Raw genomic sequence first — 18,238 nt, forward strand, 5'->3', positions numbered from 1 at the left:
TTGGGAAGTTTTTTACAACTGACCACACTGTTGTGACCACGCAGTGTACGAGTATGACCTCTTCTTGCACTTAAAACAATGGCTTGGGGAACAACAGATTCAAAATGACGAGGAACCTCAGTCCACAGTTTTCAACTAGTAAAAGTTGCAAAAATGCTTCAAAGGTAAGTAAATTGTGTGGAAAAGTAGCAGCCTTGTTTGAAAGTAAAACCGCCAATAAAAACCTTTATCAAAAAAATAACAAAACTGAATGGCCCTTACTTTTCAAATATGTGTTGTAATAAAGTTTATATTCTTCTCAAGGGCTCTATCAGGGTGAGCTGTCAGTACGGCATGAATTAATCTCCAGTGCAAAAGCCTTAAGAACACAAGTTGAGTTCAAACATTGTGATTATAATGTTTTAATGCAATAGTGTTCTCCAATGAAAAAGGAATGCAATGGAAAGCGGAAATGAAAATGGAATTCATATTTATTTAGAAGGAAACATAAAAGAAGATGCACAAATGACATAGTTAAATTTAATTGACCCAGACTTTGTGAACCACCATCAATGCATTGGTAAAAACTGAGGTTATGACACTCTGATTCAATTCCACTACAATGTTGTTTTTCCCACAATCTGTTTTGTCTGCTAATGTGTTCCTGAAAGTTCAGAGAGGATAGGTAGGCTTGTGGGTCACTGTATACACTCATCCATATCCATAACACAGTAGTTTTCAGGTAATAAAAATAAATATAAGTGAAACTGTATGGTGTTTTGGATTTTTTTTTTTCAATTAGGGCTTTTCAGACTACACTCACTCATTTCCAAAATGCTGTTGTTGGCTACTGCACAGGAAGATCATTCAGTCTGACAGATTATGGAACTATGTTTACTTCCAATGTGGTACACCAGTACTGTTTTGGGAAGAGTAAATATAAGAACACACATTTATCTATTCCATAAAATAAGGTAAAGTTGACATCAACCCATAGGTGGTTTGAAAATCATGTGTCCTTTGAACCAATTTACTAAGCCAGATATAGATACCAGTTAGCTCACTATAGTGTGGGCAGAGGGAGTTGAGTCCAGCACACAATGAAGTGCTGGAGGCAATTCCAAGGTGGAAACATGAAAGAGGAAGAAGAAGGCTGGAGAAAGGTGAGTGTAGGTGCAGAATGACTAAATTGGGAGGCATAGGGACATGGATGGCAGTAGGTGGTGGTTGTGAACAGGGGTTGTGAACAGGGGCTGGTGGATATTGAAGGCAGGAGGACAGAGAGAGCACAGAATGTGTTGTTAGGATGATATCTATCTATGCAATTCAGAGCAAGGCAGAGGAAGGGAGGTACTCATGTGGAACAGATTGTTAAGCAGCCATTGAAATTGAGCATGTTGTGCTCAGTGCATTGCATTCATGATTTTCAGGTAAAACACAAAGAAAACTATAATTAGCTGGTTCATATTAATAGCACATGAGAACATAATCTGAGATTAAGTTAGTGGAGACTTGAATTTATTAGAGACCGTAAAATTATGACATAATGGGTTTGTAAAAGTAAAATCTGAGACAAAACTGAGGAATCCAAAACCACATCAAAAGGTGCAAACTGAAAACGAGTGAGTGGTAACATTTGATGGACTGGAATGTAACAGTAAGGAGAAGAATGCAAAATATGGCAATGAAGCAAGTAGTGAAACAGACAAACATACTTGCCATTTCATTTCCTTCACTCTTTAGTTACAGATGAATAACTATCCCACTCAGTACGTTGGAAATTAGTTGCCTGATGTTACAATACACATATTGTGGTTAATAAATAGTGAAAATATGATAATTAATTTAATCACACTGGGATATTTACTTTTCTTTGGCCAGTAATAAGAAATATAGATATAATTTTCTTTCAAAAGTACATGAACCTACAGTTTCAAAATGCAAACTTTGTACACAAGGACATTAAATTTAACTTACTGTCTGATTCTTCTTCATCTTCATACAGAGCTGAAAAACAAATGAAGTGTGTATCAATAAACTATAAAGGCATAATTGGAAGCAAGAAAAAATTAATGCTTAGCATATGATGCAAACGCCTACTTACCATCATAGTCAAGAGACCCATCATCTCTAACAGGAGGTGGTGCAGGCAGTCCAGATACACTCCCAGAGGCAGTAGTGGTACTCTGGGATGGTGCCTGAGACGGAATGTGATCTGAATCAGTGGCAGGCACTGCATCTAGGAATGGCCGTAATCCACTGTAACATCAAATTTCATCACCAAATATTACACAGGATACTTTAATGACATGTTGATTATTCTTTCAAGTGTTATTTCACATTAAATGGATACCACACATGTGGTGATAACATTTTATTTTCTTAAATGGGATTTATGGATTTTGCTCGATCATGAATGAATGAATTAATTTTTGGGGAGGTTGAAAAACATCAAACATTGAGGTCATCAGTCCAATTTTCTTTTAATAATCAAAATACGAAGGTTTCTAAGAAACAAACCTTATAATTGAAACTGGTATGAACTGACAAGACTGATAAAGAAATGAGCACTAAAAGAATAATGCAACACATGGTTTCCAGATTATGAAAAGTATTTCCTGTAATTAGACATATGGAGGGAAATCGTAAGTTTTGAAATGAGCATTCAACAAATGCAAAGCATATAACGGACATTATCACAGTAAACCAAAAACATAAAAAGCAGAAGATAAAGTGGGAATTTTTATTAAATAGGCTACTGAAGGTCACAGTCTGATATACAGCAGCTGTAACCTGAATTTCTCCTAGTATATTTGGAATGCCTTTTTCAATTTTTCTTTACCTTAAAAAATACACTTTTTTATATAAAATATCTTGGAGGAAATTACTTGGACAGAGGGTAGGGTGACACAGAGTGTGATTGATTTATTACAACAGCATAATTGGCCGTCACATTATTAAACTTCATTAAATCAAAGTTAGTGACGGCAAATTTGGTGCTGGTACAGAAGTGATAACACAAACTTGTTAATGAGGTTTTACCATACATATTAAACACTTATCCATGAGGGTAACTGACATGGGTCTTACGCCATTTATGATCAAGAGTAGATGGTCCACAACTTTGTTGAAACAAAATTACATAAGAGTTTATCTTGCTTGTATGAGGTGCCCATTAATTTAAAAATCCCTTCTCCGAGTGACAATAAAGACTGAAAAGTTTGAAGTCAGAAGCTCTGTTTGTCTGCTACTGGAAACAGTAACTCAAAAGCATTCCCAATCATTTAGCAGTCATTTGCTAGAACACACACAAAAAAGCAAAGTCCCCTCCAGATTGCTACTACCATTCCAAGAGACAGTCTGCCAGATATGGATACGGTAGTCACGTGTGCATGAAGTGTGCTTGGTTTGTGTGTGTGTGTGTGTGTGTGTGTGTGTGTGTGTGTGTGTGTGTGTGTGTGTGTCCTCTTCTTTTTGTGACTAAGGCTGTAGCAGAAAGCTAATGTGTGTCTTATTTGTACCTGTCTGTCACTTACCATGTCATCTTTACAGTACATAGCAATCTACCTTTTTCTTACATTGTTGAAATTACAACCACTTTCAGATTACCTTCAGTCTCAAACACAAAGTGCTATACAGCATAATGTATCAGTGACTCAAGCCATAAACATAGCTGGAAAGAATACAACACAGAAAGGCCTTATCGTGTATGGGATCTCCTCCGACATTTAGAGTAACAGAAACAATTTCAATTTAAATACCTAAAAATTTTCAATTTGATACCTAAAAACGTAACCCATCAAACTTATGGCAGCAGGCAGAAATATTTACGAGGAAATAATCAAAATGTTTGTACATTAGTTAACTACATAATATTACCAAGTAAACAGAAAATCAATAACTTCACTAATCACAATGTGTGTGGATTAGGTACCCACACAGTAAACTAAATAAACAGAAAATTATTGGCTTCTTACCAAATACCTGAATATGTAAAACAGTCACGTAATGCTTGCACTGGTTAACTACACATTCAAATTAGGAAGTACTAAGTCGTATTTAATTGAAGTGCAGAGAACCATAAGGGCGTAAACCATACTGTCATTGATTTTGATATTCTAGCGTGTATGGAGGCTCATGACATCTGCCGATCTTCTGATGAACCAGCTTTATCTCTATCTGTGCTCCCACACTGTGTATATGAACATTCATGTAAAGCTCTCTCTCCAATTTCTCAGATATTCATTTCCATACAGTGCCAAAGCCCAAAGTATAGTTTTGTTGCTCTGCACTGCTCAATTGTTATCTAGAGTCCAAGACATAATTTTCTGTAGACAGTACTAATATTTCATAATTGGGGGTGTATCGGCAGTTTTTTCTGAACCTCAAGCCACAGAATGTGCTTAATCAAAAATGATGATTTGTTGTTTAAGTTCTAATTTAGTTTCACATTAACTACAAACTGTTTTTAAACACCATTGTCACTAGACTATATAAGGAAATTTTGTGAATTAGCATTAGTAATAAATATAATTTTTAAATATCAATTAGTATTTTAGCATAAAGTGGGTGTACAATTTTTTCATAGGAAGTAGAGGATCTTGAGACTTGGTTAAAAATAATTCACACCAATGACATTGTAGTTTGTTTATGAATTTAATTTTCACAAACTTTTTTTTCTCTCGAAACTTTGTTGCTGCGCTTTGGGCCTTTGTGATTCTCATTGTCGCAATTTATTTTTGCCAGAGTAATGATCAACTGCGCAACAAACATAAGAAGACTTAATCCTTATATGAATGCACGATGCCTATTGTTTCAGGCACTGTCTAGTAAGCGGGAGATCTCCAGTTTGAATCCTGGGCCAGTACACATTTTCACTCATCGCTGCTGATTCTGCATCATGTCCTAATGCAACTGACATCATTTATCCCTTCCCTTTCCTTCCCCCCCCCCCCCCCTCCACCATCAATTTACATATAACTTAATACTTATGTGGTTTGTTCCATTAACATCTGTTACATAACTATGTACCTTTTTCTCATAAATAAGTTATTCCATTATTTTACTCTGGGTGACAGGTATCACTTTCCCTATTGTCGAGAGTCTTCAGATGGATTTTGTTTGATGTTTTGTAAGATATTTTTAATTTTGTTTATGTATTGTGTAGATTGAATCACCTTACACAAAGGTGGCTAGGTATTTCATGCAATTCCCGATGTCAGTGGGAATCATTATGCATATAAATAATTTTAAGCAACAAACCTACAGAGTAAATTCATACAAAGATTGCTGATATCCAGGATTCATTTTTAAGTGACAGCAAAATACAAGGACAAATAATATTCCCAATAGCAATCACCTAAAGTGACTGTATGGAGCTACAGTCAAAAAAGTACAGTATGGAATTTTATACAACAGAATTTTTTTGGTTGCTGCTAATTATTCTCTGTGTTTTGCTGGAAATTAATTATATCACCACACTAATTTGGTACTTTATCAGTTGTTTATGTAAAGTTACTCCTTCAACAACATTTTGTTTGCAACAAAAATCAAGAAACTGGTTTTCTGTTGACAATGCATGTTGGATAAGACAAATAACAAAGCAGTCTTTGCTTGGGCTTATGCCTTACACATTACCAAACTGACAGTGAACACATCTCACACAGAAGAAAATTCACCCAATTTAATGGATGCCTTCCCTCCCACGAGTCATTAAGTCATAACGAATAGTTACAAATCAACCATGAGAGAAATAACGTAAAACCAATTTTTGTCTAAAATTGCTTTATTTCACAGTTATGCAGTAGAGTAGGGATCACAAGTGCAACACAAACTTAATTCTTTTTAGAAAGCAACATCATGAAGGGATCTGAAATTCAACTGAACTACATAATGTACATTTACCCCAGGACACGTTCAAAATGATGTCCAAGTAGATGAAAACAGTGACGTGCTTGACATCTTATTGCTCTCTGAATGTTGCAGGCTCTGTTCTCATTCTGCACAGTTGTACAGCTATTTTCAATTAGCTGCTGTAGTTGTGCTACATTCTCAATTACAACACGCTATACACAAACCCCATGAGATGGCCCAAAAGGTAGATATCCAGGATAAAGATCTGGAGATCTGGTTGGCCAAGCAACTGTTCCTGCACAACCAGTCCACTTATCGGGATAAGCAACTTTGAGATACTACAGACTGAAATGAGCAGCGACATCATCAACAACAGTCAATATGAATACAAACACAACACGCCAAAAGCCTGTACTGGCCCATGATGTAATGCCTACCATAAATGACGTTATGTATCACAAATTGGAAATAAAGCAGTTTCGGACAAAACGTTATTTAACATTTTACTCTTATTTGGATCAATACACTACAGCAATGAAGTGTTACTTTTGAAGTGCTCTGTATATATACCACACATACACCAATGAAACATACTGGTCTTTAACAATATCTTTAACTGTTTATCATTTCAACTGTAAATGCAGTAATTGTTCTGTCAGAAGTACTAAACACTAATTACCTTTCAGTAGTGTAGGTAGAATGGGAGTTAGAAATAAATATCTGACTTTACCAGCAGTGGTATACATAAGAACCCTCTGAGAATGAACAGAAATTTTACTGACAACCAGCAGCAACCATTAACCTATGTTTCACAAAATAAAAAATAATAAAACACAAGACAGTGGATTAACTAATAAGATTTTCAAATATTTGTGGGTAAGAAGTCCACAACAAGTTAGTTCAACTAAATAAAGAGGGATTTAGAAACAAACAGAATAAAAACATAAGATATAAACAACAGAAAAGCCTTTTGGGGGAAAGTATTGAAAATGGAAGGATTCCCAGGCAGGGTAGCTAAAAAAATTGGTTCAAAATGGTCTGAAGACAGAGGGCAAAAAAGCCTCAAATATAACAATGTATGTCATTTTCCTTCAGGAATGATTAATCTGGCAGTATACGTAATATGAAATTTATTTTAACTCTTAGAATTAATTATCATCATCAATTCGTTGAAATCTTGTAGTCTTCCTGGATTTTCCCCTTCTGTACTTATGAATCTCTCAATAAATTCCACAAATAACAATGCTATTAAACAGACAACTAATCTGAAGTAACAGGCACATGTTACGCAAGTGACACCTTGTTCCGTTCATTCACAGTGGTCGTCTCACAGCTCACCTCACAGAACCAGTGGTGCTCTGCCTGCGGAATGGCCACCTGGCAGAGAGGACACGTATCATGACAGTGACATCCGGCACCACTGTCAGCAGATGCAGCTTCGGCAGTGGGTTAGGTAGCAGCAGTTTGCAGATTCGGATGCTCAGGACAGAAGCAGCAGGGTGAAGGTGCCAGCAGATGTAGTGTTTGTACTCTTCAGGCTCACATCTCTGCCTGTTTTCCACTTGGTATAACCTTGCTGAATGCATGAAATTACGTAAATTGCAATGACTGTTTACTATGTAACTACGTGCTGTCTCACCCTACAAGTATGACTGCACACCAACACCAGATGCAGTGACAGTACATTCTAGTTTTCAAATAAGACCCTACAATAAACAAATAATGGTTTCGTAAGATTCAGACCAAAGTACTTGTAGTCAACGATCTTATGAAAGGGTTAGATTGCTACTGCCCGAACAGAGGAGACACTGAGTCACTAACAGTCACAATGAAAAGACTACTATATATTTAAGCTTTTGGCTAAAAGGCATTTTTGTGAACTAGAAAACACACACACACAAACACATGACCGCTAGCTCTGACCACTGTGGCCCAAGAAATTGGTCATATGGATGCGAGTTGTGAATGTGTATGTGTATGCGAGTAAGTATTCAGAAAAATGCCTTTGACCAAGAGCTTAAATGTACAGCAGTCTTTCTGTTGTGCCTGTCTGCAACTCGGTGTCTCCACTAAACGGTGAGTGGCAACTACCCTTTTCATAATATTGTTGTTATTCAATCCTGCACCCTCCAAAGTGTGAATACTCATTCAGATACTAGCACAGCGATTCATTCATCTATTCAATCTTTCATTCATATAAAGAAGTACAGGGTTCCCTCCACATGCAGTTCTGTATACAGGGCAGAGCTGTATCTGGGACAACAGCTGAAGTATCATTTACAAAGGCAATGACAAGTCAAACAGGAACAGCTGCAGGGCACATTATAAATAAATGTGACACTTCTTTGCTTGAAGATGCGTCAATAAACCACATACATTATAAATTGATGTCCCTCACTACATTTTTCTGTCCAAATGTTAACGCTTATCTCAGAAATGACTGTAGGAATTTTTCACTAATACAGACCAATTCATGAGGAACATTTTTGTATATCATTGAATATCTTGCCATAGATACTTAGTGCTACCTGTGCGAAGTCAGGGCAAGTCGTTAGTTCTACATCTACATCTACATTGATACTCCGCAAGCCACCCAACGGTGTGTGGCGGAGGGCACTTTACGTGCCACTGTCATTACCTCCCTTTCCTGTTCCAGTCGCGTATGGTTCGCGGGAAGAACGACTGTCTGAAAGCCTCCGCGCGCGCTCTAATCTCTCTAATTTTACATTCGTGATCTCCTCGGGAGGTATAAGTAGGGGGAAGCAATATATTCGATACCTCATCCAGAAACGCACCCTCTCGAAACCTGGCGAGCAAGCTACACCGCGATGCAGAGCGCCTCTCTTGCAGAGTCTGCCACTTGAGTTTATTAAACATCTCCATAACGCTATCACGGTTACCAAATAACCCTGTGACGAAACGCGCCGCTGTTCTTTGGATCTTCTCTATCTCCTCCGTCAGACCGATCTGGTATGGATCCCACACTGATGAGCAATACTCAAGTATAGGTCGAACGAGTGTTTTGTAAGCCACCTCCTTTGTTGATGGACTACATTTTCTAAGCACTCTCCCAATGAATCTCAACCTGGTACCCGCCTTACCAACAATTAATTTTATATGATCATTCCACTTCAAATCGTTCCGCACGCATACTCCCAGACATTTTACAGAAGTAACTGCTACCAGTGTTTGTTCCGCTATCATATAATCATACAATAAAGGATCCTTCTTTCTATGTATTCGCAATACATTACATTTGTCTATGTTAAGGGTCAGTTGCCACTCCCTGCACCAAGTGCCTATCCGCTGCAGATCTTCCTGCATTTCGCTACAATTTTCTAATGCTGCTACTTCTCTGTATACTACAGCATCATCCGCGAAAAGCCGCATGGAACTTCCGACACTATCTACTAAGTAATTTATATATACTGTGAAAAGCAATGGTCCCATAACACTCCCCTGTGGCACACCAGAGGTTACTTTAACGTCTGTAGACGTCTCTCCATTGATAACAACATGCTGTGTTCTGTTTGCTAAAAACTCTTCAATCCAGCCACACAGCTGGTCTGATATTCCGTAGGCTCTTACTTTGTTTATCAGGCGACAGTGCGGAACTGTATCGAACGCCTTCCGGAAGTCAAGAAAAATAGCATCTACCTGGGAGCCTGTATCTAATATTTTCTGGGTCTCATGAACAAATAAGGCGAGTTGGGTCTCACACGATCGCTGTTTCCGGAATCCATGTTGATTCCTACATAGTAGATTCTGGGTTTCCAGAAATGACATGATACGCGAGCAAAAAACATGTTCTAAAATTCTACAAGAGATCGACGTAAGAGATATAGGTCTATAGTTTTGCGCATCTGCTCGACGACCCTTCTTGAAGACTGGGACTATCTGTGCTCTTTTCCAATCATTTGGAACCCTCCGTTCCTCTAGAGACTTGCGGTACACGGCTGTTAGAAAGGGGGCAAGTTCTTTCGCGTACTCTGTGTAGAATCGAATTGGTATCCCGTCAGGTCCAGTGGACTTTCCTCTATTGAGTGATTCCAGTTGCTTTTCTATTCCTTGGACACTTATTTCGATGTCAGCCATTTTTTCGTATGTGCGAGGATTTAGAGAAGGAACTGCAGTGCGGACTTCCTCTGTGAAACAGCTTTGGAAAAAGGTGTTTAGTATTTCAGCTTTACGCGTGTCATCCTCTGTTTCAATGCCATCATCATCCCGTAGTGTCTGGATATGCTGTTTCAAGCCACTTACTGATTTAACGTAAGACCAGAACTTCCTAGGATTTTCTGTCAAGTCGGTACATAGAATTTTACTTTCGAATTCAATGAACGCTTCACGCATAGCCCTCCTTACGCTAACTTTGACATCGTTTAGCTTCTGTTTGTCTGAGAGGTTTTGGCTGCGTTTAAACTTGGAGTTATGTGATACATCTAAAACAATGACATTCTTTGTACATAAACTTTTTTTCCTCTTCTGATAACTCAATCATAAGCTTGGAATGAAAATGTATACAATCAGGAATTAATGCTAAATCTGTAAATGCCATCACCAAAAGTAGAAAGTGCCAAATTGTTCTACTGTTAAGAGTCAACATCTTGAAAAATTCATTAACTGTGTCTTATGTGAGAGTACAGCAATTAAACCTAAAGTATAGTGAAATCAGTGAAGACTAGTGTGGAATTCACAGAGGATGCAGCTGAATGTATCCCAAGTTTAGTGTTTTTGGTACGAGATATGAAATGAACTAACACTGCATTATTTCAATAATTTTTAATATTTATCAGTTAACACTCACCATTAGAGCATAGTAACATTGGTCACTCTCTTGTCCTTGGGGAGAGCAACACGTAATGAAGACAGAAGAATGGGTAGTGACCAACAGTATATTGAGATGGCAGCAGGCTGGAATTGCATGAAGGACATCATATGAAACCTTTTCTTCTGATATAGAATATGAATATTGTCTAAACTTTTGCTCGGCCTTGAGACGGAGGAAAGGAAAAGTTAGAAAAAATGAAGAAAGCTGGTAATGCAGAGGTTCAGAGTAGAAAGGATGAAGAAGGAAGTCAGTTATGTCTTTTTTTTAGGAATTATTCTGGCATTTGCAATACCTGATTTCAGAAAACAATGACAAATCTAGATATGGATGGTCAGGCCGGGACTTCAACCTGAGGCAGCGGCTGAAATAGAAGACACTATGTGAAATGTATAGTTACTGTGTAGTTGGTGAAAAAATAAATAAATGAATCAAATGAAACTTGCTGCTGTAGTGCCCAGAGAAGTATGCATAAAATTGAGAAAGATTTCTGTTCAGATGTACACAAGGATAAGAAATAGCTGCAGCATCAAAGAGTGGTTGGAGAACTGGGGTGGTGACAACCAGAGGGATAAAACATTGTAGGGAGTGAATTATTACAGAACCCAAGGAAACTCTGAAATCAATTGCAGTACCATATTATGTACAAATTATCTGATGAAAATAGGGGGAGAAACAAAGAAAAAGATAAAAAGAGTTATAAAATACCACTGAATGTCTGTACCAATAAAGTAAGTAATATGTTTGGGAAACGGGTGTGTTAATGTGGAAGAGAGGAAAATAGCAGATTTTCTGTATAATACGTATTAAAATCACCTAGAAAATTTTTGGATAATTTTTTGTCAGCATTAATTTCTGTTGCCATTGTTTTCTGTCAAGGTACCACAAATAAAGGACGTTTATTTGAAACAAACAAAACCACAATTTACAGGAATTTCTTGAATATGTGATCACAGTGAACAGACTGTAGCATACTGTGATAACTGTCCTTGTTTCTCTGAACAATAACTCAAGACCGTACACTTAAAAACTGAATAGTAAAAAACTGAAAATAATACGTCTATTTATCTGCAGCCACTGCCAGTAGTTATGTGTTACCAAACATTATGAACACATTTACTACTAATGAATAATAAAATAGACTTTGATTCAGAATGAAAGTCTTATTTATAGTGAGAACATTCAATAATTTCTCACTTGATGATATGTGAGTAATCAATGGTAAGGGTGATAAATTCCGAGACAGGAAATGGAGTTATGATAACAAAGAACCCAGGTGGTGATAGGGTTTCAGTATTTTTAAAAAAAGTGTATCTACTAGCTTTTCTTCGATGAAGGTCCAATAGCTTTACACTCCAAGTTCATTTTGTATGAGAGGCCATATGAAAACAGCAGAGAATGGCCAAAGACAAATACAGAAGGGAAATACTTGACACGGTTTTTACAGTGCCGAGAATATGTAAGGCTTGACTGGCCCTCTTAATTGTGATAATCTATGTGGTATGTTATGCCAAAAGAAATATCTTGCTGTGAGGTAGGTGTAATGAAACACAAACTGAATTGGAGAATTAGGGACATAAATTTGCCTTCATTGTGATAGTGGCATCCCTTTTAAATTTATCAATTGAAGACAAAATCTGAAAATGCGTCTGCAATCATACTGTGGCACTTTATTTTACAGGTCTGCCTTGACCACACAAACTTTTACACTTCACTATTACCGGTTTTAACTACTGCCACCTTCAGATCATAAAATATACTGATGTAGGCACCAATGTCAAATTATACATGTAGGTACATAGTACGTGCTACCCTCTAAAATTGCTATTTTTGGTATACCAGTACACCAAAATTAGATGCTCAGTTTCGAGACCTATCATGCCACAAGAACTAAGCGAATGTAATGCTAAAATTGGCTTACTTAGAGATTTGATAGAATCATGGGAAATCACTTCTAGAAATGTGTGAAAATTCTGTTATGAATATGAACTCTGTACTCAAGATTCCTTGAAAGTGCAGCAAGTGGCTCTCTTTGTCCCCTTCGCGGATGACTACGGTTAAATTTAGTAATGCATTATTGAACTGTGGATAATGTTTTATGTCATTTGTACATGAAGACACGGGTTAGCTTCTGATAATGAATTGTGAAACTACGTGATTGTACTGTAACTTTAAAGAGAGAGTAGGTAAGAATTACACGCATAGATTGTTTATCCAAAAGAAATTACGAGATTTTGGAAAGAAACAGAAATCATTTTCTAATTGGTTGCTTTCCTCTCCGCGGTCTGCTTTGGCGATCGTTGCGAGACAGGAGGCAGTGTCAAGTTTCCGGCGCCATCGACTACTGACGTCATCCTCACTCGCTACAAGGTCTCTCACCCTCAACCACTCGACATGCGACGTACTTACCTTCGGGCGACAGCCACTGGCACGCGCGCTTGTAAAACTATCGTTGTCACACTGCCGCATGTGCACCATTCTCCCAAATGTGCATTATTAATATATGTTTTTCTTTCGTCATTATCTACAAATCAGCAACTTCAAACTCTTACCATCAACTTCACTGTATTACATCAATTACAAGTTGAAAATGACTATTCCAATGTTTCTATTTCACGGTCCTCGTAATATTATCAAGATTCAGTCTTTTGATACTCGTGCAGACTGCAAAGAAAATTCTATGGGCGCAATTCTGTTGAAAGTATTTGCTGTCACCTCACATCTTGTAACAGCTGCAGCTGATTAAGGGTGCCCTACCACTCGGAATTGTGATGCCATACTAGTTACGATACCATCGCTCTGAGCACCTATCAGCTCAATACAAGGTATCTATTCGTACCGTTTTTCCCTGTTCAGTCCAGTTGCTTCGCCCCCCAAAAATGTCCCGCTGTCCTGGAAGTTTTGGGACGCTCATACGCCCCTTTTTTTGTGATACCCCTTGACTGAAGTATTTTACGCTAGCAATTTACTGCACAAGCATATATGCTAAGCAGCACCACTTGTACACCTTGCTCTATATCTTTGATTATAAGCTGTAAATGTTTTTCGCTGTTGATAGTATCTACTTTCGATTGGTTGAGATAGTACGATTCTCGTTTCCGTTGTGCTATGCAGTCTGAAGACGATACAGTGAATGCGGTATACAATCACTGTTTCATTAAGACGAAACGAAAGTGTAATTTTAACAGCAATATAAAAAGTGAGTTTCCTTTAGCACCAGCAGTGCAGGAACTGTTCCGTGTATGTGTGTTCTCATTGGCGAACTCTTTGAGGTCAGATGAAAGAAACAGAATAAAAGTTTAAGGACTTGTTTATTGGCAAAACAGTTTATCATGTGCTTTATTTTATGACAAAATGTCAAAAAAAATACAAGTCTTGATAACACGCAAAAAAGTAAGGCGAAAGTGTAGCAGAATAATGTGAAGTCATTCGGATCATCTGAGTGCATGATGCAAAGCTAAACGTCTATTTTCATTAAATGTTGTCGATACAATTTTTTTATTTCCCTTAATTGTCCAAGGTTTTTTCTAAACTTTATAAAACGTCCCTTTTTTTACGAAAAATCAAATGGGCACCCTAGTTCAACTTATCATAACATAGGCCTAGCTGAACAGACAAAAGACGTGTAAACCGCGTTGTATTGACACACAACCCTAATCAAGCTTTCTGAAATAGCTTAATTTGCTCAGTGAGCGTATGCATGATTTAGCTTCACTGGAACACTCTCGAATTTATATTCTAATGCTACAGAATGTCAAAGATTAACGTACAATGCTATAGAAATTCTTGGAATCTTCCTCTGTATTGCGGACGACTGTTTTATGTTCTGTAATGTTAACGTATAAGCATGTTAGCATTAATTGCAAATTAACTGAACTATGCTTTACTTACACCGGTATTTGCATATTCTGGCATAAATCAGTTTGCTACGCACTATCAGTTTATCATCATACGCCAATATATGGTAACGTGGATCATCAAAAACTAGGGCGGTATGCAGAATGTTTAGGGCGGTTTGCAGACTGTTTAAACACGTTCCGCGATGATGAAGCTCAGCAGAAGAGAAACAACAACAATATCACAACGGTTTATGGAACTGTAGCATCAAATATCCGTGGAATAGCGACAACTGATGCAACAGTTGTCCCACTTTGACCTACTCAAAGAAAAAATATAGGATCCGCAGGACAACATCGCCACCACACAAACCTACCAGCTTTCACGGCATTATAAATCGCAGCAACATTTCAACATTTAGCTGTACCAACTGAAACATCGTTTTGCTGCTTTTCAAGTCACCTATGACGATAAGAAACAAGCGCGAGTGAGTCTGACGGATTTATTCACCAAGAAAGAATATTTTAGCAATTTATTCAACATGAGACATTAGCAACGAAAAATAATTTAAATTAGTTATTGAACTGACGACATAAGTTACAGTAGTGCCTCTTGCATTAGATGCTACGTACAAATTTTATAATTAAAATGAAGTCCAGACAAGTGCGAGTACGCCTCGGCGCACAGAAAATTCCTTACAAACAGAATTATGCTGGCAAGGTATTCGTCCCGGGAATTCCAAGACTTTGGAGTTTTCAAGTTTAAACTGTGTGTAATTTCGCATTCGCTGCTGTAATTTTTCGTTTGCTTTGTTAACTTTATATATTAACATGCTATGCCAAATGGCATCTGCAGATGCGTTGATTTCGTTTGTTCTCGTCCCTGTTTCGTTTACTGGTAAGACTGAACGAAATCTCCCGAGAACATAACAGAGAAACCGACAATTGGGCTATTGACGTTAAGCAAATGTCTAATTGTTCTGTGGAAAGCTTCAACGGATATTTTATGGGATATCGGAACCTCATTTCAAACAAGGGGAGTGCAATTTTGCATCAGTTACCAATATTACTGTACTCTGAAACTTTACAAATACTATATGTAGATTGTCAGGCGATCTTTATATGTAGAATCAGCAGTTCATGAAGGACCTGCGATGCTAGCGCTGGCGGGGCGTGGTAATAGGGGGGGCCTTAACGCCTACCACACAACCAGATGGCAAAAGCATCGCTTTTATAGTGGCAGGGTGCTTCACTTCATCACAGGTCAGCCGATTAGAACGAAATATTTGTAATAATACACACAAACCTTCCTCGTGAATCACACTACATATTACTGAAAATCAGATCAAAATCGCTTGAGTAGTTCCTGAAATTTTTGACGGATTACGAATCCAATTTAAGTTAATGGTGGCAAAAATGTGTTTATGTAATCAATTACAAATTAACAATTTTCGGGTTTTCCCCTTTACTTGTCTTTTGAAAGCCTGCTTCTTGCCGAATTTCGTGATTGTAGACCAATAGGATGTATATGGGTTTTCATGAGAGTTTGCGAGTAACAGATGATATTTGGTTTGTGGGGAGTTTAACTGCGCTGATATAAGTGCCCGTACAACGTTCCAATCTTTACAAAGTCCAGACTTGCCACTTTCACGAATGATGATGAAATTATGCGGACAACACCAACACCCAGGCCCCGAGCGGAGAAAATCCCCGACCCGGTCGGGAATCGAACCCCGGACCTCGTAATCCAGATGCAGCAACGCTTGCCACTAGACCACGAGCTGCGGGCGTGAGTAACAGAAAACTGCCGTATCTTTTGATTGCATTAACTTAGCTTACAGTTTTTACACCGCCAAGGGGCCGCATACCTTAGTATGTGACACGTCTACCAGGTCCTCAGAAAAAGGGATCTTACACTACGCCGTCCGGCAACACCATAGTGGTGCCGAGCGCGAAAGAGCCACAGTGGTGTCGTCTGCACAGTATCGCTCAGTGGCCGGCGACACCAGGGTAGCGTCGTGAGCATAGTATCGCGCAGTAGCCGGCGACAGCACGTTAGTATCTTTTGCATTCTGTTGGTGTTTTGTTTAGGTAATAATAAGTTACACACGTCAACAGGTGTTTTGTTTTTATAAGTACTTGTGCCCTTTCATCATGGCGGATGAAAAAGACAATAGGATTATTTACGAAGAATGCGCGGATTTCTTGTCTGGCGTTCCGGACGACTTGGCCGTTTGGAAGAAGACATTGGATATAAAAAAAAATGAAAGTGAAGCAGAATAGTAGGAAGATAGTGAAATACGTCCGAGAAGAATTCGGCGAACGCTACGGTTGCCAACTGATTCGGCTGAATCAATCGAAGAATACAGTGCACAGTGGTCAGGCTTTGATTTCCAGAGGACCAATAATAAATTTGAAGGATCCCCGGATACAAACATATTTCCCAAAGATACACAGAGCGTCGAGAATATCGTACAATTATATATTGGGAACGATCTATTTGAATATATTAGCAACGAAACCAACAAGTACTACAGTCAAAATTGCAATAGAAGGAAACTGGATTTAAAAAAATGGCAAATTTGTCGACGTTACGGGACCCGAACTTAGAAAATGGTTTGGGCTTGTTTTCCTTATGGGAACTGTAAAAAAAGCAAAGATCGATTATTATTGGTCAACGAATCCGTTGATAGACACACCGGTATCTCGCGAAACGATGTCCCGCAACCGATTCAGACAAATATTATCATCCACAATGAGATTTTCACTCTGCAGCGAAGTGTGGCAAAGGTCCCGAGTTCGAGTCTCGGTCCGGCACACAGTTTTAATCTGCCAGGAAGTTTCAAATATTATCATTTTTACATTTTTCCGACAGCAACAATAAACCGGATAATGCCGACCGGCTTGTCAAAGTGCAATTCGTGATAAATTATTTTTCCATGAAATTTAAAGAAACGTTTAATCTAAGTCAAAACATCTCAACTGACGAAGGAATGATACCGCGGCGTCGACGGTTAAATTTTAAAGTTTACAATCCATCGAAAATTACGAAAGACGGCATACTTATTCGGATGCTTTCTGATTCGAGTACGGGATACATTTCTTCATTAAAGATATATTCCGGCGCTGGACAGCCTTTAGCAAAAACAATGATGGAACTATTGACACCTGATGGAAATGGCATCACCTCTGCATGGATAATTATTATAACAGTGTAGAACTTGCAGAGAAGTTACTTGAAAAGGAAATCCGAGTTTGTGGAACGATATGGCGAAATAGAGGATTTCCGGAAAAATAAAGCGCGCAAAAGTGCATGTGTTTGAAGCTTGTCACAACGGAACGGTGACAAGCGGCCGGCGACAAGCCAAATAATCCGCTGCCGGCACCAAGTGAATAAATTTGTACGAGACATGCCGACGGCAAAGTGTTAACAGTCGGATGGGCAGACAGACAACAAAATGAATCTACGGTTCCATTTTTACCGACTACGACACGGAACTCTAAAAATGAAACGAAACTGTATAAGTAATGAATGGCTTATTTACGAAGTATTGCAGGAAACTGAAAATCGAAATTTTATTCGTCGATAGAACTTTGGATGCACAATATGCATATTGAGGTAGTGCGAACTAGGGTTTCCTGAATACTGTATAATACTAGTATATTTGAAATACTGTTTACGAAGCAGCTCGGTGAGCGCACTGCGAAGATAATGAACTGGAACACGAGCAGGATTATTTTTATT

General features: G+C 38.3%; 1 protein-coding gene across 4 annotated transcripts in view; it reads right to left on the reverse strand.

Moving 5' to 3' along the window:
- Positions 1 to 18,238, reverse strand: part of LOC124797845 (oxysterol-binding protein-related protein 9) — a 513,791-nt gene that overhangs the window by 69,792 nt on the left and 425,761 nt on the right. For all 4 annotated transcript variants that reach the window (XM_047260898.1, XM_047260896.1, XM_047260897.1 and 1 more), the window contains 2 exons: positions 2,084 to 2,238; positions 1,957 to 1,986 (listed from right to left, as the gene is read on the reverse strand). In XM_047260898.1, coding sequence (XP_047116854.1) covers positions 1,957 to 1,986; positions 2,084 to 2,238 — 185 coding nt within the window. The remainder of the gene's footprint in view (positions 1 to 1,956; positions 1,987 to 2,083; positions 2,239 to 18,238) is intronic.

The sequence above is a fragment of the Schistocerca piceifrons genome, chromosome 5 (assembly GCF_021461385.2).
Source record: "Schistocerca piceifrons isolate TAMUIC-IGC-003096 chromosome 5, iqSchPice1.1, whole genome shotgun sequence".
NCBI classification, from domain to species: Eukaryota; Metazoa; Arthropoda; class Insecta; order Orthoptera; family Acrididae; genus Schistocerca; species Schistocerca piceifrons.